Genomic DNA, 26,552 nt, shown 5'->3' on the forward strand with positions numbered 1-26,552 from the left:
AGAACTGTGTTTTTAAGCTCTCAATGCAGCTTATTTTTAGCACCACACTCTAAGACTTTTACTTTTTGAGGCACTTAAGAGATATTTCTACATACTTCAAACTAAGATTTATACTTCTACTTCATATCGTTGCAAGTTAATATTACTACTTATCCAAACTAAAGCTCTGACCTCGATTTCATATTGCCTTGGCTTAATGTATTTTATTTCTCAGAAGTTTTTTAATTCGAATTTGGCATCCTGCTATCTCTCAAAGAGACTGAGAGATGCTTCTGTGTCACACATTGCAACTACTGGGAATGGGGACTGGGAGATGGGATCGGGAATGGAAAAAGGAACACGCATTGGGAATACGGGAATTGGACAAGTAATATGGAAATAGCAATTGGAGAGAGAATATGGGATGGGGATTTAGAAGATGGGACAGGAAATGGAAATTGGAATATGGGACTGGGAATATGGGAACGACAACTGGGCAGAGAATACGGGACAGGGAGAGGGAAGGAGAACGGGAATGGGAATTGGACTGGGATGGGAGGCAGGAGGATGTGGAGCCCCCAGCCAGGTGTCTTCCCAACACGGATCAGCGGCACCAGGGCTCAGCGGGGCTCTGCCCACCGGGGGTCACTGGGGATCATCCAGCGCGGATCCTGCCCTGGGGGATGGAGCTGGAGCAGCGCACCAAGCTCTTCCCACACTCGGGGCACTCACAGGGCTTCTCTCAGTGGTGACTCCGTTGGTGTTTGGTCAAAGTACATTTGTATGAGAAGCTCTTCCTACACTCGGGACACTCGTAGGGTCTCTCCCCAGTGTGGATGCGCCGGTGCTGGATGAGGGTGGAGCTGTGCTTGAAGCCCTTCCCACAGTCATGACACTCCTAAGGCCTCTCATCTGTGTGAGTGCGATAGTGCAGGACGAGATTGGAGCTGGTCTGAAACCTCTTCCTGCATTTATCACACCTGTAGGGCCTGTCACCAATGTGGATGCGCCGGTGGGCAGCAAGGGTAGACTTTTGCTTAAATCCCTTCCCACAGCTGGAGCAGCAGAATGGTCTCTCATCCCTGTGAATGCGATAGTGCTCTAGTAGAGTGGAGCTGGTCTGGAACCTTTTCCTGCATTTATCACACTCGTAGGGTCTCTCCCCAGTGTGGCTGCGACGGTGGATTATGAGAGTGCAGCTGTGCTTGAAGCCCTTCCCACAGTCAGGACACTCATAAGGCCTCTCATCCTTGTGAGTGCGATAGTGCTCGAGGAGAGTGGAGCTGGTCTGAAAACATTTTCTACATTTATCACACTCATAGGGCCTTTCCCCAGTGTGGCTGCGACGGTGGATTATGAGACTGGAGCTGTGCTTGAAGGCCTGCCCACAATCAGGACACCTATAAGGCCTCTCATCTGTGTGAGTGCGATAGTGTCTGAGGAGACAGTCTCTTCGCAGAAAGGTCTTCCTGCATTTATCACACTCGTAGGGTCTCTCCCCAGTGTGGATCCTCCTGTGAACAGTCAGGACTGAGCTGGAGATGAATCTCTTCCCACACTCCCCACACTCGTAGGGCCGTTCCCCCGTGTGGACTCTCTGGTGCTGGGTCAGTTCTGATCTGCTCCTGAATCCCTTCCCACATTGCGAGCACTTGTGGGGCTTCTCCCCACGCTGAAGCTGCTCACGCAGCCCCAGCTCCGAGCTCCGGCCGCCTCCCCGGCCCGGGCTGGCTCTTTCCTGCTGGGATCCCCGGGCTGTGCGTTTGCAGCCCCTCCTGCTGCGGGATCTGCGGGGGCTTTTCCTCCCCGTTGCATTCCTGCGCCGTGGAGCCGCTGCAAACGGCCTCTTGCCCGAGGCTGTGCCGCGGGGATTTGTCCTCCCTGCTGGCCGTGCTCAGCTCCTTGTCTGGGGGAGGAAGGACAAGGACACGATGGGATTTGCCTCCGTGCCACAGGGAAGGGCAAGGAGATCCCCCCAGGGCTGTGCTGCAGCCGGGGCCATGCTGGGCTGGGAGATGGAGCAGGACACAGGGGGAAGGGGGCACTGGCTTCCTCCTCACCTGCCTGCGGCTCCCGGGACATCGACCTCGTCCTCATGGCCTTCTCCTCCTCGGTGCCGAGCTTTGAGAAATCCTGGTTTGGGGGGAAAACAAGGGCTGAGCGCGTTGGGTTTGATGGTGGCGCTGCCCGAGCGCAGCTGGAGAAGTCAGCGCCCCTTTCAACCTCGGGGCCCGGAGCCCGCTCAGCACCGAGCTCCCGCACCCCTCCAGGCTGCCGGGGGTCCCCCGGCTCCGGGATCGCCCCTGGGCGCTCTCCCCGCTCCGGGGCTCCCGCCTTCCCCCCGCCTCTGCCGGGGATCCCCAGAGCCGATATCGCCCCCTCCCCGCCGCTACCGGGCGATCGCCACGCGGCACCGCCAAGATCCCGCCAGGGCCATTCCCGCCTCGGCTTTGGGCTCCTGCGACATCCGAACATGCCCTGAACCGCAAAATAAAACCCTCCCGGAGACCCCCACGATGGATTTGGGGCGAGCTCCCCCTCCCCGCTCACCTGCGGGTTTTTGGGGGGCGATGCTGCCGCACCCGGGGGAAGCTGCGCTCTGTGCGGGCGGGCGGCAGAAGCGCCTGGTTCCAAAATCGCTCCTCCTCTTCCTGCCGCTCCTCCCGTGTCCCTCCTCTTCCTCCTCTTCCCGCTCCTCCTCTTCCTCCCGCTCCTCCTCCGCTCCCAGCCCGGCCCGGGCGGTGTGGGAGCGGCTGCGACCCGCGCGGCGCTGCGAGTGATACTGGGAGCGCTGGGAATGGCACGGAGAGCAGCGGCAGCGATGCTGAGAGCCCCGGGCAGGAACTGGGAGCGCTTTCCCTGCCAGTGCCGCTCTTACTGGGAGCGCTGGGAGGGAACTGGGAGCAAAGAGCGCCCGGCCATGATCGCAGCTGGCGATGGGCGGGACCAGAGGGCGTGGTTATGCAAATCAGGGAGCGACCGCGCGCTGGGATTGGCGGGCGGGAGGGGCGCGGGGTTGCCGCGGTCACGTGAGCGCCGTGAGGGGAACGGAGCGATGGCGGCGGCGTCCGGTGAGGGGAAAGGGAGCGGGAATGGGAACAGGGAATGGGCCCGGCTGTGGGGATTGGTTGTGGCTTTAGATCTGCCAAGAGCAGAGTAGCTGCTGTAAAGTTGTTTCTGGGAAAGGGACGTCAGGCTCCAAAGGCAAAGAGCCCAAGGCTCTCCAGTCCCTGTTCAGTCTCTGTCACAAAGTCCCGATGGAAGCAGGAGCAGCTCTCTGCTGCAAGAGGTCGAAGCTGCGGCCTGGTGCAGAGTCTCCAGAGGCAGATGCTCCCTGGCCTTTCTTCTCCTCTTCTTTTCTTCTTCATCTTCCTCTTCTCTCCCGTGCTGGTAGTGGTGATGATGGTGGTGGGGGAGGAAGGGAGAGCGACGAGAGAGGAGGGAGAGAGAGCTCTGGCTCCAAGACACGGATTTTTATTGACAAATTTCCCAATGATCAGAAAACAGATACCTGTAGCATTTCTCATAAACCTCTTACAATTGGGATTTTATAATACAAAAGATAACATAAACTTGTGCACAGGTGGTGTTTGTTCTATCTGAAGAATACAACTAAAGTTCTTACTCTATTTTTATTCTCTCTAGAGCTCTGGTCTTGAGCTCTCACTGCAGGTTATTTTTCACACCAGATTCTAAGGCTTTTACTTTTAAGGCACTTCAAACATATTGTTACTTATTTCAGACTAAGATTTATCCTTCTACTTCATATGGATGCAAACTAATATTTCTACTTAGAAACAAAAGCACAGACCTCTATTTCATATCTCTGTGGCATAATGTAGTTTCATTTCTCAAAAGGTTTTCAATTCTTGTATTCTGTCCTCTCTTGGAGGGACTCAGAGAGGTTTCTGTGTTCCCCAGTCCCACATCTTAGAATGGGGACAGGGACATGGGAACAGGAAAGAGAACAGGAACTGGGAATGGGAGTATGGGAACCAGACAGGGAATATGGAAATAGCAATTGGAGAGAGAATTTGGAATGGGGATTTAGAAGATGGGAAAGGGATTGGAAATTGGAATACGGGAATGGGAATGTTCTACATACATATCTGTGAGAGCTTCCTGTCAAATCCTTATCCTTCCCAACACACAGGGAATATGGGACTGGGAATATGGGAAGGACAACCGGGCAGAGAATACGGGACAGGGAGAGGGAAGGAGAGCGGGAATGGGAATTGGACTGGGATGGGAGGCAGGAGGATGTGGAGCCCCCAGCCAGGTGTCTTCCCAACACGGATCAGCGGCACCAGGGCTCAGCGGGGCTCTGCCCACCGGGGGTCACTGGGGATCATCCAGCGCGGATCCTGCCCTGGGGGATGGAGCTGGAGCAGCGCACGGAGCTCTTCCCGCACTCGGGGCACTCGCAGGGCTTCTCTCAGTGGAGACTCAGTTGGTGTTTGGTCAAAGTACATTTGTGTGAGAAGCTCTTCCCACAGTCGGTACACTCATAGGGTCTCTCCCCAGTGTGGATGCGCCGGTGCTGGATGAGGGTGGAGCTGTGCTTGAAGCCCTTCCCACAGTCATGACACTCATAAGGCCTCTCATCTATGTGAGTGCGATAGTGGTCGAGGAGACAAGAGCTGGTGTTAAACCTCTTCCTGCATTTATCACACTCGTAGGGTCTCTCCCCAGTGTGGATGCGCCGGTGCTGGATGAGGGTGGAGCTGTGCTTGAAGCCCTTCCCACAGTCAGGACACTCATAAGGCCTCTCATCTGTGTGAGTGCGATAGTGCAGGACGAGACTGGTTCTGGCCTGAAACCTTTTCCTGCATTTATCACACTCGTAGGGTCTCTCCCCAGTGTGGCTGCGACGGTGGATCATGAGTGTGCAGCTGTGCTTGAAGGCCTGCCCACAATCAGGACACCTGTAAGGCCTCTCATCTGTGTGACTGCGATAGTGTCTGAGAAGACAGGTTCTTCCCAGAAAGGTCTTCCTGCATTTATTACACTCGTAGGGTCTCTCCCCAGTGTGGATCCTCTGGTGACGATTCAGGTTTGAGCTGTGCATGAATCTCTTCCCACACTCCCCACACTCGTAGGGCCGTTCCCCCGTGTGGACTCTCTGGTGTTTGATCAGTTCTGCTTTCCACCTGAATCCCTTCCCACATTGCGAGCACTTGTGGGGCTTCTCCCCACGGTGAAGCTGCTCACGCAGCCCCAGCTCCGAGCTCTGGCTGCCTCCCCGGCCCGGGCTGGCTCTTTCCTGCTGGGATCCCCGGGCTGTGCGTTTGCAGCCCCTCCTGCTGCGGGATCTGCGGGGCTTTTCCTCCCCGTTGCATTCCTGCGCCGTGGAGTCGCTGCAAACGGCCTCTTGCCCGAGGCTGTGCCGCGGGGATTTGTCCTCCCTGCTGGCCGTGCTCAGCTCCTTGTCTGGGGGAGGAAGGACAAGGACACGATGGGATTTGCCTCCGTGCCACAGGCAAGGGCAAGGAGATCCCCCCAGGGCTGTGCTGGGCTGGGAGATGGAGCAGGACACAGGGGGAAAGGGGGCACTGACTTCCTCCTCACCTGCCTGCGGCTCCCGGGACATCGACCTCGTCCTCATGGCCTCCTCGTCCTCAGTGCCGAGCTTTGAGAAATCCTGGTTTGGGGGGAAAACAAGGGCTGAGCGCGTTGGGTTTGATGGTGGCGCTGCCCGAGGGCAGCTGGAGAAGTCAGCGCCCCTCTCAGCCTCGGGGCCCGGAGCCCGCTCAGCACCGACCTCCCGCACCCCTCCAGACTGCCGGGGGTCCCCCGGCTCCGGGATCGCCCCTGGGCGCTCTCCCCGCTCCGGGGCTCCCGCCTTCCCCCCCGACTCTGCCGGGGATCCCCAGAGCCGATATCGCCCCCTCCCCGCCGCTACCGGGCGATCGCCACGCGGCGCCGCCAAGATCCCGCCAGGGCCATTCCCGCCTCGGCTTTGGGCTCCGGCAACGTCCGAACATCCCCTGAAGCGCAAAATAAAACCCTCCCGGAGACCCCCACGATGAATTTGGGGCAAGCTCCCCCTCCCCGCTCACCTGCGGGTTTTTGGGGGGCGATGCTGCCGCACCCGGGGGAAGCTGCGCTCTGTGCGGGCGGGCGGCAGAAGCGCCTGGTTCCAAAATCGCTCCTCCTCTTCCTGCCGCTCCTCCCGTGTCCCTCCCGCTCCTCCTCTTCCTCCCGCTCCTCCTCCGCTCCCAGCCCGGCCCGGGCAGGTGCCGACACCCAAAAGCAGCCGCGCTCTGGCCCGGGCGGTGTGGGAGCGGCTGCGAGCCGCGCGGCGCTGCGAGTGATACTGGGAGCGCTGGGAATGACACGGAGAGCAGCGGCAGCGATGCTGAGAGCCCGGGCAGGAACTGGGAGCGCTTTCCCTGCCAGTGCCGCTCTTACTGGGAGCGCTGGGAGGGACTGGGAGCAAAGAGCGCCCGGCCATGATCGCAGCTGGCGCTGGGCGGGACCAGAGGGCGTGGTTATGCAAATCAGGGAGCGACCGCGCGCTGGGATTGGTGGGCGGGAGCGGCGCGGGGTTGCCGCTGTCACGTGAGCGCCGTGAGGGGAACGGAGCGATGGCGGCGGCGTCCGGTGAGGGGAAAGGGAGCGGGAATGGGGACAGGGAACGGGAATGGGGACAGGGAGCGTGAATGGGGACCGGGAATGGGAATGGGGACAGGGAATGGGAATGGGGACCGGGAATGGGAGCGAGAAGGGGGACAGGGAACGGGAATGGGGACAGTTAAAGGGAATGGGGACAGGGAACTGGGATGGGGACAGGGAGTGGGAAGAGGGACAGGGATCGGGAATGGAGACCGAGACCTTTATTGAAACCGGGAATACGGAAGACGAACGGAGAACCGGCGCCGGGAATTGGCACTGGAAACTGGAATGGGGACAGCGACCGTGACTGTGGGACAGGGAATTCGGAAAGGGACCGGGATTTGAGGATTGGCACCAATACCGAAAATAGGACCGGGAATGGGGAAAGGGAACGAGATTGGGACAGGGCAGGGAATTAGGACTGAGTGCAGCAATTGCGGACCTGGAGTGGGAACAGGGACCGGGACTACGGGACCCAGAGCCAGAATACGGGACAGGGAGGAGGAGCAGAACCGGGAATAAGGACAGGGAACGGGAATGGGACCGGCTGTGGGGATTGGTTGTGGCTTTAGATCTGCCAAGAGCAGAGCAGCTGCTGTAAAGTTGTTTCTGGGAAAGGCACGTCAGGCTCCAAAGGCAAAGAGCCCAAGGCTCTCCAGTCCCTGTTCAGTCTCCGCCACAAAGTCCCGATGGAAGCAGGAGCAGCTCTCTGCTGCAAGAGGTCGAAGCTGCGGCCTGGTGCAGAGTCTCCAGAGGCAGATGCTCCCTGGCCTTTCTTCTCCTCTTCTTTTCTTCTTCATCTTCCTCTTCTCTCCCGTGCTGGTAGTGGTGATGATGGTGGTGGGGGAGGAAGGGAGAGCGACGAGAGAGGAGGGAGAGAGAGCTCTGGCTCCAAGACACGGATTTTTATTGACAAAATTTCCAATGATCAGAAAACAGGAACCTGAAGCATGTCTCCTAAATCTATGAGAATTCTGGTTCTCCATTCCAAAGCTTATGTCTAACTTGTGCACATCACCATTGTTTTCTCTCTGAGGAATATAAAAACTATTTTAAATCGATTTTTAGTCTGTCTAGAACTGTGTTTATAACCTAGATTTCATATTGCCGTGGCTTAATGTATTTTATTTCTCAGAAGTTTTTTAATTCGAATTTGGCATTCTGCTATCTCTCAAAGGAACTGAGAGATGCTTCTTTGTCACACATTGCAACTACTGGGAATGGGGACTGGGAGATGGGATCGGGAATGGAAAGAGGAACACGGACTGGGAATACGGGAATTGGACACGGAATATGGAAATAGCAATTGGAGAGAGATTATGGGATGGGGATTTAGAAGATGGGACAGGGAATTGAAATTTGAATACGGGAATGGGATTGGAAATAGGAAATGGAAATGTTGTACATACATATCTGTGAGAGCTTCCTGTCAAATCTTTATCCTTCCCAACGACAACCGGGCAGAAAATACGGGACAGGGAGAGGGAAGGAGAGCGGGAATGGGAATTGGAGTGGGATGGGAGGCAGGAGGATGTGGAGCCCCCAGCCAGGTGTCTTCCCAACACGGATCAGCGGCACCAGGGCTCAGCGGTGCTCTGCCCACCGGGGGTCACTGGGGATCATCCAGCGTGGATCCTGCCCTGGGGGATGGAGCTGGAGCAGCGCACGAAGCTCTTCCCGCACTCGGGGCACTCGCAGGGCTTCTCTCAGTGGAGACTCCGTTGGTGTCTGGTCAAGGTGGCGCTTTGTGAGAAACTCCTCCAACATTTGGGACATTTGTAGGGTCTCTCCCCAGTGTGGATGCGCCGGTGCTTGACGAGGGTGGAGCTGTCCTTAAATCCCTTCCCACAATCAGGGCATTCATAAGGCCTCTCATCTTTGTGAGTGCGATAGTGTTTGAGGAGATTGGAGCTGGTCTGGAACGTCTTCCTGCATTTATCACACTCGTAGGGTCTCTCCCCTGTGTGGATGCGCCGGTGGGCGACGAGGGTGGAATTGTCCTTGAAGCCCTTTCCGCAGTCAGGACACTCAAAAGGCCTCTCATCTGTGTGAGTGCGATAGTGCTGGACGAGACTGGAAATATTCTGAAAGCTTTTCATGCATTTATCACACTCATAGAGCCTCTCCCCAGTGTGGATCCTCTGGTGGGCCTTGAGGTGTGAGCTCTGGGTGAATGTCTTCCCACACTCCCCACACTCGTAGGGCCGTTCCCCCGTGTGGACTCTCCGGTGTTTGGTCAGTTCCGCTTTCCACCTGAATCCCTTCCCACACTGCGAGCACTTGTGGGGCTTCTCCCCACGCTGAAGCTGCTCACACAGCCCCAGCTCCGAGCTCCGGCCGCCTCCCCGGCCCGGGCTGGCTCTTTCCTGCTGGGATCCCCGGGCTGTGCGTTTGCAGCCCCTCCTGCCGCGGGATCTGCGGGGCTTTTCCTCCCCGTTGCATTCCTGCGCCGTGGAGCCGCTGCAAACGGCCTCTTGCCCGAGGCTGTGCCGCGGGGATTTGTCCTCCCTGCTGGCCGTGCTCAGCTCCTTGTCTGGGGGAGGAAGGACAAGGACACGATGGGATTTGCCTCCGTGCCACACGGAAGGGCAAGGAGATCCCCCCAGGGCTGTGCTGCAGCCGGGGCCGTGCTGGGCTGGGAGATGGAGCAGGACACAGGGGGAAAGGGGCACTGACTTCCTCCTCACCTGCCTGCGGCTCCTGGGACATCGTCCTCGTCTTCACGGCCTGTTCGTTCTCCTTCGTGCTGCGGTTTGGAAGTAGAAAATCCTGGTTTGGCGAGGAGAAAGCATGGGCTGAGCGGGCTGCCTGGGGAAGCGAGTGGTTCTAAAAGCGCCCCTCCTGTGCCTTCCGCGCTTTCTTTTCCGGCTTTTTCCTTTGTTCGGCGCTTCCTCCGTCTACTGCTCTTCCTCCTCTACCCGCTCCTCCTCTTCCTCCCGCTCCTCCTCCGCTCCCAGCCCGACCCGGGCTGGTGCCGACACCCAAAAGCAGCCGCGCTCTGGCCCGGGCGGTGTGGGAGCGGCTGCGAGCCGCGCGGCGCTGCGAGTGATACTGGGAGCGCTGGGAATGACACGGAGAGCAGCGGCAGCGATGCTGAGAGCCCCGGGCAGGAACTGGGAGCGCTTTCCCTGCCAGTGCCGCTCTTACTGGGAGCGCTGGGAGGGAACTGGGAGCCGGAATCGCCCGGAGTCGGTGGGTCCTGGGTGGGCGGGGTGAGAGGGCGTGGTTATGCAAATATGGGAGGTATGGCGCCCTGGGATTGGCGGGCGGGAGCGGCGCGGGGTTGCCGCTGTCACGTGAGCGCCGTGAGGGGAACGGAGCGATGGCGGCGGCGTCCGGTGAGGGGAAAGGGAGCGGGAATGGGGGCCGAGAATGGGCAGAAGTACCGGGAATGGGGACGGGGACCCGCATTAATGTTATACGGGGAACCTTATTAATGGCAGACGGGGACGCGCATTATCGGCAGCCGGGTGGGAGGAGGTGACACCTGGACGGGGGGACACCGGTGCCGGGGTGTTTAACGAGTACTGGGGACACTGTGCTCGGTACCCGGTGTGTTGGGGACAGCAGGACAGCGGTGACACCGAGCGGGGTGTTGACACCGGTGGTGTCCACAGAGACCGAGCGGCTGCTGAGCCGCGGGCCCGGGTACGGCACGGCCCCGGCCGGCCCGGATCCGGTCCCGGTACCGGAGGAGGAGGAGGAGGAGCTGCGGCGGCGCCTCAAGTATTTCTTCATGAGCCCCTGCGACAAGTACCGCGCCCGCGGCAGGCGGCCCGTGAAACTCGCGCTGCAGCTCGCCAAGATCGTGCTCGTCACCGTGCAGGTGACAGCGTGGGGGGACGGCGGGGACAGCGGGGACAGCGTGGGGGACGGCAGGGACAGCGGGGACAGCGGGGTGGGACAGTGAGGATGGGACAGTGGGGACAGCGGGGATGGCACAATGGGGGCAGCGGAGGCGGGGACAGTGGGGTGGGACAGTGGCATGAGACAATGGGGACAGCGGGATGGGACGGGGGACAGCGGGGATGGGACAGCGAGGACGGCAGGGATGTGACAGGAGGATGGGACAGTGGGGATGGGACATGGGGACAGTGGGTTGGGACGGGGGGACGGCAGGGGTGGGACAGGAGGTATGGGACAGCGGGGACAACAGAGATGGGGACAGCGGGGACAACGGAGATGGAGACAGCGGCACGAGGCACTGGGACAGTGTGGAGAGGGCACAGGGACATGGGGACACCGGGAAGGGGACATGGAGACATCAGGGACAGCGAGGACAGTGAGGATGGGGCACAGGGACACCAAGGAGGGGACATTGGGGATGAGGTGCTCGGGACGGTGAGGAGGGGTCAGAGGGACATGGGGACACTGGGAAGGGGACATGGGGACATCAGGGACAGCGAGGAGGGGCCACAGGGACATGGGGACACTGGGAAGGGACGCTGGAGTGTCCTGGGACAAAGCACAGCAGTGTCACCATGGTGGGACAGGGACTGACAGCGGCGGTGGCCTTTGTCCCCAAGCACAGGTGACACTGTTTTGGGGTGAAACACGGCGGTGTCACCCTGCTGGGACAGATGGTGACAGAGGTGGTGGCCTTTGTCCCCAGCTGATCCTGTTTGGGCTCAGCAACCAGCTGGTGGTGGCCTTCAAGGAGGACAACACGGTGGCCTTCAAGCACCTGTTCCTCAAGGGCTACGAGGACGGCGCCGATGACACCCAGGCCATCTACACCCGCGGGGACCTGGTGGAACACCTGGCCTTTGTCATCGAGAAGGTGGCACGGGGACACCGGGAGGGGCTGGGGACACCGGGAGGGGCTGGGGACACCTGGAGGGGTTGGGGACATCGGAGGGGGGGGACATCAGGAGGGGGCTGGGGACACCGGGAGGGGCTGGGGACACCGGGAGTGGTTGGGGACACCAGTCGGGATTGGGGACATTGGGGGATTGGGGACATTTGGACCTCATGGAGCACCTGGCATTTGTCCTTGAGAAGGTGGCACGGGGACACCAGGAGGGGCTGGGGACACCAGGAGGGGCTGGGGATACCAGGAGGGGTTGGGGACATTGGGACCTGCTCCACCACCTGGCCTTTGTCCTTGAGAACACGGCATGGGGACACCAGGAGGGGCTGGGGACATTGGGAGGGGGTTTGGGGACACTTGGAGGGGTTGGGGACATTGGGGGGTTGGGGACATCGGGAGGGGATTGGGGACACTGGGGGATTGGGGACATTGGGATCTCATGGAGCACCTGGCATTTGTCCTTGAGAAGGTGGCACAGGGACACCAGGAGGGGCTGGGGACAACAGGAGGGGTTGGGGACATCAGGACCTGCTGGAGCACCTGGCATTTGTCCTTGAGAACATGGCATGGGGACACCTGGAGGGGCTGGGGACATTGGGAGGGGGTTGGGGACACTGGGAGGAGTTGGGGACATTGAGAGGGGTTGGGGACGTCAGGGGATTTGGGGACATCAGGACTTTCTGTAGCACCTGGCCTTTGTCCTTGAGAAGGTGACATGGGGACACTGGGGAGACTCTGGGGACACTGGGGTGGTTTGGGGACACTCAGATGTCCCAGTGCCACCCCTAGTCCTGTGTCCCTGTCCTCAACAAGACCCTGGGCCACCACGTTTTGGGGGCACAGAGATGTTTTGGGGACACTGAGATGTTTTGGGGACACTGAGGTGGTTTGGGGACACCGAGGTGTCCCAGTGCCAACCCCGTGTCCTTGTCCCCAAAGAGACCCTGGGCCACTATGTTTTGGGGACACCGGGGTGGTTTGGGGACATTGAGGTGGTTTGGGAACACTGAGATGTCCCAGTGCCACCCCTAGTCCTGTGTCCTGTCCCCAAAAAGACTCTGGGCCACCACGTTTTGGGGACACTGAGATGTTTTGGGGACACAGATTTTTTGAGGACACAGAGATGTTTTGGGGACACTGAGGTGGTTTGGGGACACTGAGATGCCCCAGTGCCACCTCCAGCTCCATGTCCCTGTCCCCACAGTACCTGGCTGTCCCCAACGAGACCCTGGGCCGCTACGCCTACGGTGGCCCCGGTGGTGGCCCCGGTGGTGGCCCCCGGCTGCAGCTGTGCCAGCGCTTCTTCCGCAGGGGGGACATCGACCCCGGCAACGACACCTTCGACATCGACCCCGGCGTGGCCAGCGGTGCGGGGCTGGGGTGGGGTGTGGGGTTGGGTTTGGGGTTTGGATTTGGGATTTGGGGTGTGGGGTTGGGTTTGGGGTTTGGGGTTTGGGTTTGGGGTTGGGGTTTGGGGTTTGGGGTGTGGGGTGTGGGGTTGGGGTTTGGGGTTTGGGGTTGGGGTTTGGGGTTTGGGGTGTGGGGTTTGGGGTTTGGGGTTGGGGTTTGGGGTTTGGGGTGTGGGGTTTGGGGTTTGGGTGTGGGGTTTGGGATTTGGGGTATGGGATGTGGGGTTTAGGTTGGGGTTTGGGGTTGGGGTATGGGGTTTGGGGTTTGGGGTGTGGGGTGTGGGGTTGGGATTTGGGGTTTGGGTTTGGGACGGTCCCAAGGGGTTTTGATTTTGGGAGTTGGGATTTGGGAGTTGGGAGTTGTTGTTTGGGATGGTCCCAAGGGATTTGGGGTTTGGATTTGAGATTTGGGGTTAGGGTTTGGGGTTTGGGTTTGGGATTTGGGATTTGGGGTTTTGGGATTGGGGTTGGGTTTGGAGTCATCCCAAGGGGTTTGGGTTTGAGATTTGGGGTTGGGATTTGGGGTTTGAGTTTGAGATTTGGGGTTGGGATTTGGGGTTTGGAATGGTGCCAAGAGGTTTGGAGTTTGGGAGTTGGGATTTGGGGTTTGGGATTTGGGTTTGGGATTTGGAGGTTGGGATTTGGGGTTGAGATTTGGGGTTGAGGTTTGGGATGTCCCAGAGCGTTCAGAACAGTCCCATCCCATTTGGGATTTGGGATTTGGGGAGTCCCAGGGGTGACCCCAATCCCCACCCCACAGAGTGCCTGGAGGTGCAGCCTGGGGACCCCAAACCCCCCGTGCTGGATGGCACCGGCAATTTCACCCTCCAGTTCCACAGGTAAACCCCAAAAAAACCCAAAAAAACCCCCAAAAAAACCCCAAAATCCCACCAGGGGTGTCCCCATCCCGAAAATCCCCCTGGGGGATTCTGGGGTCCCATTTCCTAAATCCTTGTGTGGGATTTTGGGGTGGAATTTTCCCTTTCCCAGGAGTTTTTGGGAGAAATTTTCCCTTTTTCATTGTATTTTTGGGGGGGATTTTGAGGTGGAATTTTCCCCTTTTTGGGGTTTTCAGGGATTTTGGGGTTTTTTGGGAGAGTTTTGAGGTGGAATTTTTCCTTTTTTGGGGGGGAATATCAGGGTGGGTTTTTTAATTTTTTTTATTTTGAGCTGAAATTTTGCCCTTTTTTTGGGAATTTCAGGGGTTTTTTGGGATTTTGAGCTGAAATTTTACCTTTTTTGGGGGATTTCAGGGTTCTTTTTGGGATTTTGAGCTGAATTTTTGCCTTTTTTGGGGGATTTCAGGTTTTTTTTAAGGGAGTTTTGAAGTGGAATTTTTTCCTTTTTGGGAAGATTTTTGGGGCAGGATTTTCCCTTTTTGTTGTTTTTTTTTTGGGGTGGAATTTTTCCTGTTTTGGGGGATTTTGGAATTTTTAGGGGATTTTGGGGCCTCCCAGGGTGTTTTGTGTCCCCTCAGGCTGATCAATGTCACCGTGGAGTTCCAGCTCAAGGCCATCAACATCCAAACGCTGCTGAACCACGAAATCCCCGACTGCTACACCTTCAGTGTCACTGTCAGTGTCCCCAAGTGTCCCCTGGGTGTCCCCTGGGTGTCCCCAAATACCCCAGATTGTCCCCTGAGTGTCCCATTGTCCCCCTGTCCCTCTGTCCCTTTGTGGGCTCTGGGGGGCAGCCACGAGTGACAGTGACAATCATGGTGACAGTGAAGGTGACAGTGACACAGTGACAGTGACACAGTGACACGACAGTGAGACAGCGACAATGACAGTGATAACGACAGTGACAGTGACACAGTGACACAGTGACACAGTGACACAGTGCCACAGTGATAATGATAGTAATAATGACAGCGACAGTGACACAATGACAGTGACAATGACACAGTGATAGTCACACAGTGACAGGGACACAGTGACATGGCAGTGACACAGTGACAATGACAGTGATAACGACAGCGACAGTGACACAGTGACACAGTGACAGTGATGGTAACAGTGAGAGGGACAGGGACAGTGCCACGATGACAGAATAAGAGTGACAGTGACAGTGACACAGTAACAGGGACACTGACAATGACAGTGATACAGTGACACAATGGTAGTGACAGTGACACAATGACAGTGACAATGGCAGTGACACAGTGACAGTGACAGTGGCAATGAGAGTGATAATGATAGTGACACCGTGACAATGACAATCCCAGTGACGGTGACAGTGCCACCCCCTGTCCCCAGGTCACCTTTGACAACCGTGCCCACAGCGGGCGAGTGCGGATCCGGCTGGACACCCACGCGGCCATCCGGGAGTGCCACCACCCTGCGCTGCCGGGCAGAGGTGACACAGGGTGACAGAGGGTGACAGCGGGTGACAATGGGTGACAATGGGAGTGCCACCACCCCGCGCTGGCAGGCAGAGGTGACACAGGGTGACAGAGGGTGACAGCGGGTGACAATGGGTGACAATGAGTGACAATGGGAGTGCCACCACCCCACGCTGGCAGGCAGAGGTGACACAGGGTGACAGCGGGTGACAATGGGTGACAATGGGAGTGCCACCACCCCACGCTGGCAGGCAGAGGTGACACAGGGTGACAGCGGGTGACAATGGGTGACAATGGGAGTGCCACCACCCCGCGCTGGCAGGCAGAGGTGACACAGGGTGACAATGGGTGACAATGGGAGTGCCACCACCCCGCGCTGGCAGGCAGAGGTGACAGAGGGTGACAGAGGGTGACAGCGGGTGACAATGGGAGTGCCACCACCCTGTGCTGCTGCGCAGAGGTGACACAGGGTGACAATGGGTGACAATGGGAGTGCCACCACCCCGCGCTGGCAGGCAGAAGTGACACAGGGTGACACACGGTGACAATGAGTGACAATGATTGACAATGGGTGACAATGGGAGTGCCACCACCCTGCGCTGGCAGGCAGAGGTGACACAGGGTGACAGAGGGTGACAATGGGTGACAATGGGAGTGCCACCACCCCGCGCTGGCAGGCAGAGGTGACACAGGTGACACAGGGTGACAATGGGTGACAATGGGAGTGCCACCACCCCGCGCTGGAGGGCAGAGGTGACACAGGGTGACAGAGGGTGACAATGGGTGACAATGGGAGTGCCACCACCCCGCGCTGGCAGGCAGAGGTGACACAGGTGACACAGGGTGACAATGGGTGACAATGGGAGTGCCACCACCCCGCGCTGGCAGGCAGAAGTGACACAGGGTGACACACGGTGACAATGAGTGACAATGATTGACAATGGGTGACAATGGGAGTGTCACCACCCCGCGCTGGCGGGCAGAGGTGACATGTGACAACGGGTGACAAAGGATGACAATGACTCTGGGCTGTGACAGTGACACTGGGGTGTGACAGTGTCCCCGGGAGGTGACAGTGGGTGACAATGGGTGACAGTGACCCCAAGATGGGTGACAGTGCCCCCGGGTGTCCCCGCAGGTGACAATTCCCTGCGCCTGTCCTTCGACATCCTGGTGACAGCCGTGTGCTCGCTGTCCCTGGTGCTGTGCGCGCGCTCCATCGCCCGCGGGCTCCTCCTGCAGAGGGTGAGCGGGGCCTGGCGTCGGGGATTGGGGTTTGTGGGGTTTGGGGGGTTTATGGGATTTGGGGTTTGATGGGATTTATAGGGTTTGGGGGATTTGGGGGGTTTGGGGGGATTGGGGGGTTTGGGATTTATGGGGTTTGGGATTTGGGATTTATGGGATTTGGGGTTTGGGGTTTATGGGATTTATGGGATTTGGGGTTTGGGGTTTATGGGATTTGGGGTTTATGGGATTTATGGGATTTGGGGGATTTATGGGATTTGGGGGGTTTAGGGAGTTTTGGGGTTCAGGGGCTTTATGGGGTTTCAGGAATGGAGTTTTTGGGTTTTTTGTGGGATTTATGGTATTTGGGGGGTTTATGGGGTTTGGGGGATTTGCTGATTGGGGGAATTTGGGGAGTTTGGGGAGTTTAGGGTTAAGGGGATTTATGAGGTTTGTGGAATGGGGATGATATCTCCGTCCCCGTGAGGTGACAGTGACAATGACAGTGACAATGTCCCCAGGATTTCTCGCGGTTCCTGCACTGTCCTTGTCCCCTTGAGGTGACAGTGACGGTGACAGTGACAGTGACGGTGACAGTGACAATGTCCCCAGGATTTCTCGCGGTTCCTCCGCTGTCACTGTGCGCTGTCCCTGTGAGGTGACAATGACGGTGACAGTGACTGTGACAATGACAGTGACAGTGTCCCCAGGATTTCTCGCGGTTCCTGCGCTGTCACCACGCGCTGTCCCTGTCCCTGTGAGATGACAGTGACAGTGACAGTGACAATGACAGTGACAATGTCCCCAGGATTTCTCGCGGTTCCTGCGCTGTCCCTGTCCCCTTGAGGTGACAGTGACGGTGACAGTGACTGTGACAATGACAGTGACAATGTCCCCAGGATTTCTCGCGGTTCCTGCGCTGTCACCGCGCACTGTCCCTGTCCCAGTGAAGTGACAATGACGGTGACAGTGACAGTGACAATGACAGTGACAATGTCCCCAGGATTTCTCGCGGTTCCTGCGCTGTCACCGCACGCTGTTCCTGTCCCTGTGAGATGACAGTGACGGTGACAGTGACAGTGACAATGACAGTGACAACGTCCCCAGGATTTCTCGCGGTTCCTGCGCTGTCACCGCACGCTGTTCCTGTCCCTGTGAGATGACAGTGACGGTGACAGTGACAATGTCCCCAGGATTTCTCGCGGTTCCTGCGCTGTCACCGCGCGCTGTCCCTGTCCCTGTCGGACCGGCTCGAGTTCCTCAATGGTTGGTACCTGCTGCTCGTCACCAGCGACGTCCTCACCGTGCTGGGCACCGTGCTCAAGATCGGCATCGAGGCCAAGGTCACGTGGGGACAGTGACACTGCCATGGGGACAGTGACACCACCCTGGGGATACTGACACTGCCCTGGGGACAGTGCCACCACCCTGGGGACAGTGACACTGCCACCACCCTGGGGACAGTGACACCGCCCTGGGGACAGTGACACTGTCCTGGGGACACTGGCACTGCCCTGGGGACAGTGCCACCACCCTGGGGACAGTGACACCATCCTGGGGACAGTGCCACCGCCCTGGGGACACTGCCACCACCCTGGGGACAGTGACACCACCCTGGGGACAGTGACACCACCCTGGGGATACTGACACTGCCCTGGGGATACTGACACTGCCCTGGGGACACTGCTACCACCCTGGGGACACTGACACTGCCCTGGGGACACTGACACTGTCCTGGGACACTGCCACCACCTTAGGGACACTGCCAACACCTTAGGGACACTGACACTGCCCTGGGGACAGCAGGAGGGGACACTGACACCACCCTGGGGACACTGCCACCACCCTGGGGACTGTGACACCGCCCTGGGACACTGCCACCACCTTAGGGACACTGCCAACACCTTAGGGACACTGACACTGCCCTGGGGACACTGCCACCACCCTGGGGACACTGCTACAACCCTGGGGACAGTGACACTGCCCTGGGACACTGCCACCACCCTGGGGACAATGGGAAGGGACATTGCCACCCCTGGGTGCTGGCACTGCCCTGGTGACAACGTCCTGAGTGTCTCCACAGCCCCTCCCCCAAGTGCCACCTGGAAGCTCCAGTGTCCCCAGCGTGGCACTGGGGTTGGGGACAGCCCTGGGGACATGGTGGTGGCACTGTCCCCGTGTCCCCTTCCTTGTTCTAGGGGTGGGGACAGCCCTGGGGACACGGTGGTGGCACTGTCCCCTGTCCCCACAGAATTTCTCGGGGTATGACGTGTGCAGCATCCTGCTGGGGACATCGACGCTGCTGGTGTGGGTCGGGGTCATCCGGTACCTGACCTTCTTCCAGAAGTACAACGTGAGTGACAGGGACAGCAGTGTCACCTGGGGGGACAGGAGTGTCACCTGTGGGGACAGGGACAGTGACAGTGACAGTGACAGGGTTAAATCCCATTTTTCCTGCCCAAAATCCTCCTTGTGACGCTTGGGCTTGGGGACAATTCCCATTTTCCCACCCCAAATCCCCTCTGCACGTGGCTAATTCATTTTTTCCCATTTTCCCCATTTTTCATTTTTCCCATTTTTCCCATTTTCCCCGTTTTCCCCCCCAGATCCTGATCGTCACCCTGCGCGTGGCTAATCCCCATTTTCCCAATTTTTAATTTTCCCCATTTTTCCCATTTTTCCCATTTTCCCCATTTTTAATTTTTCCCAGTTTCCCCATTTTCCCCCCCATATCCTGATCGTCACCCTGCGCATGGCTAAATCCCCATTTTTCACTTTTCCCATTTTTCCCAATTTCCCCGTTTTTCCCCCCAGATCCTGATCGTCACCCTGTGCGTGGCTAATCCCCATTTTCCATTTTCCCCATTTTTCCCATTTCTCATTTTTCCCAATTTCCCCGTTTTTCCCCCCAGATCCTGATCGTCACCCTGTGCGTGGCTAATCCCCATTTTCCATTTTCCCCATTTTTCCCATTTCTCATTTTTCCCACTTTCCCCTTTTTTCCCCCCAGATTTTGATCATCACCCTGCATATGGCTAACCCCCATTTTTCATTTTTCCCATTTTTCACTTTTCCCATTTTCCCCATTTTTCATTTTCCTCATTTTCCCCATTTCCCCCATTTTTCATTTTTCTCATTTTTCCCATTTTTCCCATTTCCCCATTTTTCCCATTTCTCATTTTTCCCAATTTCCCCGTTTTTCACCCCAGATCCTGATCGTCACCCTGCGCGTGGCTAATCCCCATTTTTCCCATTTTTCCCATTTTTCCCATTTTTCCCATTTTTCATTTTTCCCATTTTTCCCATTTCTCATTTTTCCCAATTTCCCCGTTTTTTCCCCCAGATCCTGATCGTCACCCTGCGCGTGGCTAATCCTCAGTTTTCATTTTTCCCATTTTTCCCATTTTTCCCATTTTTTCCATTTTTCACTTTTCCCATTTCCCCCATTTTTCATTTTCCTCATTTTCCCCATTTCCCCCATTTTTCATTTTTCCCATTTTTCATTTTTCCATTTTCCCATTTCTCATTTTTCCCAATTTCCCCGTTTTTCCCCCCAGATCCTGATCGTCACCCTGCACGTGGCTAATCCCCGTTTTTCATTTTCCCATTTTTCCCATTCCTATTTTCCCCATTTTTCCCATTTTTCCTATTTTCCCCATTTTTCCCATTTCTCATTTTTCCCAATTTCCCCGTTTTCCCCCCAGATCCTGATCGTCACCCTGCACGTGGCTAATCCCCATTTTTCATTTTTCCCATTTTTCATTTTTCCCATTTTTCCCATTTTCCCCATTTTTAATTTTTCCCATTTTCCCCGTTTTTCCCCCCAGATCCTGATCGTCACCCTGCATGTGGCTAATCCCCATTTTTCATTTTTCCCATTTTTCCCATTTTTCCCATTTTCCCCATTTTTCATTTTCCTCATTTTCCCAATTTCCCCCATTTTTCATTTTCCCCATTTTCCCATTTCTCATTTTTCCCATTTTACCTAATTTCCCCGTTTTTCACCCCAGATCCTGATCGTCACCCTGCGCGTGGCTAATCCCCATTTTTCCCATTTTCCCCAGTTTTCCCCCCAGATCCTGATCGTCACCCTGCGCGTGGCGCTGCCCAACGTGATGCGTTTCTGCTGCTGCGTCGCCGTCATTTATTTGGGGTATTGCTTCTGTGGCTGGATCGTGCTGGGTCCCCACCACCCAAGGTGACCCCAAATTTCGGATTTGGGATCGGGGGGATGCTCAAATTTTGGAGTTGGGGTCAGGGGGATTCCCAAATTTGGGGTTTTGGGGGTGGGAGATCCTCAAACCCCATTTTTGGGGTTGGGTTCTTTCCCAAATCCCATTTTTGGGGTTGGGACATTCATAAATTTTTGGATTTGGGGTTGGGGGATTCCCAAATTTTGGGTTTGGGGTTCAGGGGGATTCCCAAATTTTGGGTTTGGGGTTGGAGGGAGTCTCAGATTTCGGGTTTTGGGGGTGGGGGATTCCCAAATCCCATTTTAGGGGATTTGGTTTCTTCCAAATCCTGATTTTGGGGTTTGGGACATTCCCAAATTTTGGGTTTTGGGGTTTGGGATATTCCCAAATTTTGGGTTTTGGGGTTGAGAGATTCCCAAATTTTGGGTTTTGGGGTTTGGGACATTCCCAAATTTTGGGGTTTGGGGTTGGGTCCTTCCCAAATCTGGATTTTGGGTTTGGGAGGATTCCCAAATTTCATGTTTGACATCCGGACGTTCTCCAGTCCTGGTTTTGGGCCTTGGGAGATTCCCAAATCCTTGGATGGAGTGTGGGTGACACAGGTGTGACACAAGTGGCACAGGTGTGATACAGGTGACACAAAGGTGACACAGGTATGACTCAGGTGTGACACAGGTGCGACACAGGTGACTCAGGTGTGACTCAGGTGTGACACAGGTGTGACTCAGGTGTGACGCAGGTGACACAGGTGTGACAGGTGTGTCTCAGGTGACTCAGGTGTGACTCAGGTGACTCAGGTGTGCTGTCCCCAGTTCCGCTCGCTGCCCATGGTGTCCGAGTGCCTCTTCTTGCTGGTCAATGGCGATGACTCAGGTGACTCAGGTGTGACTCAGGTGACTCAGGTGTGACACAGGTGTGCTGTCCCCAGTTCCGCTCGCTGTCCATGGTGTCCCAGTGTCTCTTCTCGCTGGTCAATGGCGATGACACAGTGTGACACAAGTGGCACAGGTGACTCAGGTGTGACACAGGTGACTCAGGTGACACAGGTGTGCTGTCCCCAGTTCCGCTCGCTGTCCATGGTGTCCGAGTGTCTCTTCTCGCTGGTCAATGGCGATGACTCAGGTGACACAGGTGTGACGCAGGTGTGACACAGGTGTGACACAGGTGACTCAGGTGTGACTCAGGTGTGCTGTCCCCAGTTCCGCTCGCTGTCCATGGTGTCCGAGTGTCTCTTCTCGCTGGTCAATGGCGATGACATGTTCGCCACCTTCGCGGCGCTCCGGCCCAGCGGGCGCTGGTCTGGCTCTTCAGCCAGGTGTACCTGTACAGCTTCAGCGCCCTCTTCATCTACATGGTGCTCAGCCTCTTCATCGCCCTCATCACCGGCTCCTACGACACCATCAAGGTGGGGGCTCACCTGGGGGTCACCTGCGGGGCCTCACCTGGGTGGGGCATCATCGGGGTGACATCATCTGGGTGTGTGACCTCACCTGTGTGCTACCTCACCTGTGTGACATAATCTATGTGTGTGACGTCATCTGTGTGTGATGTCATCTGGGTGTGACGTCATCTGGGTGTGTGACCTCACCTGTGTGCTACCTCACCTGTGTGACATAATCTATGTGTGTCATCAGCTCTGTGTGTGACCTCACCTGTGTGACATGACCTGTGTGTGACGTCTTCTCTGTGTGTGACATCATCTGTGTGTGACGTCATCTGGGTGTGATGTCATCTGTGTGTGACGTCATCTGGGTGTGTGACCTCACCTGTGCGCTGTCTCAACTGTGTGACATAACCTCTGTGTGACATCATCTGGGTGTGATGTCATCTGGGTGTGACGTCATCTGGGTGTGTGACCTCACCTGTGTGCTACCTCACCTGTGTGACATAATCTATGTGTGTCATCAGCTCTGTGTGTGACCTCACCTGTGTGACATGACCTGTGTGTGACGTCTTCTCTGTGTGTGACATCATCTGTGTGTGACGTCATCTGGGTGTGATGTCATCTGGGTGTGTGACCTCACCTGTGCGCTGTCTCAACTGTGTGACATAACCTCTGTGTGACATCATCTGTGTGTGACATTATCTGGGTGTGTGACATCATCTGGGTGCGTGACCTCACCTGTGTGCTACCTCACCTGTGTGACATAACCTGTGTGTGACATCATCTCTGTGTGTGACATCATCTGTGTGTGGCATCATCTGTGTGTGGCATCATCTATGTGTGATGTCATCTGGGTGTGACATCATCTGGGTGTGTGACCTCACCTGTGTGCTATCTCACCTGTGTGCTGTCTCACCTGTGTGACATAACCTGTATGTGACATCATCTCTGTGTGTGATGTCATCTGGGTGTGACATCATCTCTTGGTGTGTGACATCATCTGGGTGTGATGTCATCTGGGCATGACATCATCTGGGTGTGTGACCTCACCTGTGTGCTACCTCACCTGTGTGATATAATCTATGTGTGTGACATCATCTGTGTGTGCTGTCTCACCTGTGTGACATCATCTGTGACATCACCTGCGTGTGTTATGTCACCTGCATGTGACATCATCTATGTGACATCATCTGTGCTATCTCACCTGTGTGACATCATCTGTGTGTGTTATCTCACCTGCGTGTGACATCACCTGGGTGTCACCTTACCTGTCTGTCCCATCAGCTGGCTGTCTGCCACCTCATCTGCCAATCACATTGTCCCCTGTCCCCTCACCTGTCACCTGTCCCCAGAACCCGTCTGAGGGTGACATCCCGGTGTCACAGCTCCTGTCACCTGTCCCCAGAACCAGTCCGAGGGTGACATCCCGGTGTCACAGCTCCTGCCCTGTGTCCCCAGAACCAGTCCGAGGGTGACATCCCGGTGTCACAGCTCCTGCCCTGTGTCCCCAGAACCAGTCCGAGGGTGACATCCCGGTGTCACAGCTCCTGTCCCTGTCCCCAGAACCAGTCCGAGGGTGACATCCCGGTGTCACAGCTCCTGCCCTGTGTCCCCAGAACCAGTCCGAGGGTGACATCCCGGTGTCACAGCTCCTGTCCTGTGTCCCCAGAACCAGTCCGAGGGTGACATCCCGGTGTCACAGCTCCTGTCACTGTCCCTGTCCCCAGAACCAGTCCGAGGGTGACATCCCGGTGTCACAGCTCCTGTCCCTGTCCTGTGTCCCCAGAACCAGTCCGAGGGTGACATCCCGGTGTCACAGCTCCTGTCCCTGTCCTGTGTCCCCAGAACCAGTCCGAGGGTGACATCCCGGTGTCACAGCTCCTGTCCTGTGTCCCCAGAACCAGTCCAAGGGTGACATCCCGGTGTCACAGCTCCTGTCCTGTGTCCCCAGAACCAGTCCGAGGGTGACATCCCGGTGTCACAGCTCCTGTCCCTGTCCCTGTCCCTGTCCCCAGAACCAGTCCGAGGGTGACATCCCGGTGTCACAGCTCCTGTCCCTGTCCCTGTCCCCAGATCCAGTCCGAGGGTGACATCCCGGTGTCACAGCTCCTGTCCTGTGTCCCCAGAACCAGTCCGAGGGTGACATCCCGGTGTCACAGCTCCTGTCCCTGTCCCCAGAACCAGTCCGAGGGTGACATCCCGGTGTCACAGCTCCTGTCACTGTCCCTGTCCCCAGAACCAGTCCGAGGGTGACATCCCGGTGTCACAGCTCCTGTCCCTGTCCTGTGTCCCCAGAACCAGTCCGAGGGTGACATCCCGGTGTCACAGCTCCTGTCACTGTCCCTGTCCCCAGAACCAGTCCGAGGGTGACATCCCGGTGTCACAGCTCCTGTCCCTGTCCTGTGTCCCCAGAACCAGTCCGAGGGTGACATCCCGGTGTCACAGCTCCTGTCACTGTCCCTGTCCCCAGAACCAGTCCGAGGGTGACATCCCGGTGTCACAGCTCCTGTCCCTGTCCCTGTCCCCAGAACCAGTCCGAGGGTGACATCCCGGTGTCACAGCTCCTGTCCCTGTCCCTGTCCCCAGAACCAGTCCGAGGGTGACATCCCGGTGTCACAGCTCCTGTCCCTGTCCCTGTCCCCAGAACCAGTCCGAGGGTGACATCCCGGTGTCACAGCTCCACGCCTTCATCGCGCAGTGCCGGGACAGCCCCAAATCCGGGAAGTTCCGCCGGGACAGCTCCGCCTCCTGCTCCGCCTCCTGCTCCGCCCTCTGCTGCTGCGGCCGGTCCGCCCCTCCCTGACGGCAGTTTTGGGCAATTTTGGGTATTTCGGGGGGTTTTGGGGGGGGGGTTGGGGTCACCCCAAGTTGGGGTCCCGGGGGTTTGGCCTCGATGTCACCTGAGGGGATTCCTGCCCTGTGGGAGGGGTGGGAGATCGCAAATTATCCCCAAATTCTCCCCAAATTACCCCAAAATCCACTTCCCCCGTAAATCCAGCCCCGTCCGCAAATCTGGGCCCTGAATGACCCCAAAATCCAGCCCAAAAGGACCCCAAAATGACCCCAAAATTCAGCCCCAAAAGGACCCCAAAATCCAGCCCCAAAGGACCCCAAAATGACCCTAAAATCCAGCCCAAAAGGACCCAAAATGACCCCAAAATCCAGCCCAAAAAGACCCCAAAATTCTGTCCTGTCCACAGATGTTCCCAAAATTTGGCCCCAAAATGATCCAGAAATTTGACCCCAATTGACCCCAAAAGCCTCTCCCCAAAATCATCCCAAAATTCATCCACAAATAGCCCCAAAATTCAGCCCCAAATGACCCCAAAATCTGGCTCCAAATAACCCTAAAATCCAACGCCAAAATGATCCAAAAATCAAGCCCCAAATCACCCCAAAATCTGGTTCCAAATAATTCTAAAATCCTGCCCAAATTCACCCCAAAATCCTGCCCCAATTCACCCCAAAATCCAGCCCCAAAATGACCCCAAAATGACCCCAAAATCCAGCCCCAAATAACCCTAAAATCCAGCCCCCAAAATCCAGTGTTGTCCCCAAAAGTGACCCCAAAATCCAGCCCAAAATGACCCCAAAATCCAGCCCCAAATTCACCCCAAAATCCAGCCCTTCCCCCAGGTTTTTGGGGTCCCCCACTCCCCTCCTGGGATTTTTGAGATCTGGGGGGTCTCCCTGGGTTCCTGCCCCCCAAAACCCCCTAAAAAAGCCCCAAAATTGTGTCCCCACAGGGCTGCCGTGCAGGACAACGCGCTGCTGGTGAACTGAGGGGACATCGGGGGGGACACCCCAAAACCCAACCAGCTTTTTATTTATTTTATTTTCTGCTTTTACCTGCCTGGGACCCCGAACCTGGGACACCCCCAGACCCCCAGGATGGATTTTGGGGGGGTTTGGGGACTTTGGGGTCCCCAAATCTCCATCTGGGGACACTTTGGGACCCCCCAAATCTGTTTTTAAGGACACTTTGGGACACCCAGATCATTTTTGGGGGTAAATTTGGAACCTTGGGATGCCCGAATCTGTTTTTTGGGGACACTTTGGGACCCCCGGATCATTTTTGGGGCACTTTGGGACTTTGCCCCTGTCCTTGGGGTTACCCCACAGCCAAAAATGTCCCTTTTCACCCCAAAATTTGGGGTGTGGCCACACTGGGGGCGGGGGGTTCGTGACCCCAAGGGGACAATAAAGGTGACCTGGGACACGAAGGGGTCTGTGGTGACAGTGGGGACACCCTGGGGTGACAATGGGGACACCCCCCCATCCCTATAGTGGTACAGCCCTGTGAGAAGGCGTCCCCCACCCCCCACAGTGGTACAGTCCATCCCCACGCTGCCTTACAGTGGTACGCCCCATACAGTCCCCCCCTGCGCCCACAGTGGTACCTCCCATCTCCCGCCGTTTCCCCACAGTGGTACCGCCCGTCTTCCCTCATTGGTATCTCCCGCCTCCCCCCGTGTCCCCTCAGTGGTACCTTCCGCCTTCTCCCGTCTTCCTCACTTTTGGGGGGTAAATTTGGAACCTTGGGGCCCCTAAATCTATTTCTGGGGACACTTCGGGACCCCTGGATCATTTCCGGGGA

The 26,552-nt window shown here is 56.9% G+C and overlaps 1 protein-coding gene and 1 pseudogene across 1 annotated transcript; one reads left to right on the plus strand and one right to left on the minus strand.

Annotated features, from left to right (window-relative positions):
• Window positions 1-540: 540 nt before the first annotated feature.
• On the minus strand, window positions 541-9,399 carry LOC130262636 (zinc finger protein 585B-like; annotated as a pseudogene).
• A 473-nt stretch (window positions 9,400-9,872) lies between these two features.
• LOC130263098 (mucolipin-1-like) lies at window positions 9,873-25,975 on the plus strand. Its single transcript, XM_056510579.1, is given in 15 exon segments — window positions 9,873-9,932; window positions 10,212-10,420; window positions 11,207-11,374; window positions 12,609-12,771; window positions 13,574-13,652; window positions 14,291-14,387; window positions 15,069-15,168; window positions 16,293-16,399; window positions 17,572-17,721; window positions 18,630-18,731; window positions 20,455-20,575; window positions 21,769-21,861; window positions 21,864-21,976; window positions 24,600-24,742; window positions 25,702-25,975. Coding segments are annotated over 15 exon segments (1,698 nt in total). The 5' UTR covers window positions 9,873-9,916; the 3' UTR covers window positions 25,739-25,975.
• The last annotated feature ends 577 nt before the right edge of the window (window positions 25,976-26,552 follow it).

This window comes from Oenanthe melanoleuca, chromosome 25, assembly GCF_029582105.1.
Source record: "Oenanthe melanoleuca isolate GR-GAL-2019-014 chromosome 25, OMel1.0, whole genome shotgun sequence".
Classification (NCBI taxonomy): Eukaryota; Metazoa; Chordata; class Aves; order Passeriformes; family Muscicapidae; genus Oenanthe; species Oenanthe melanoleuca.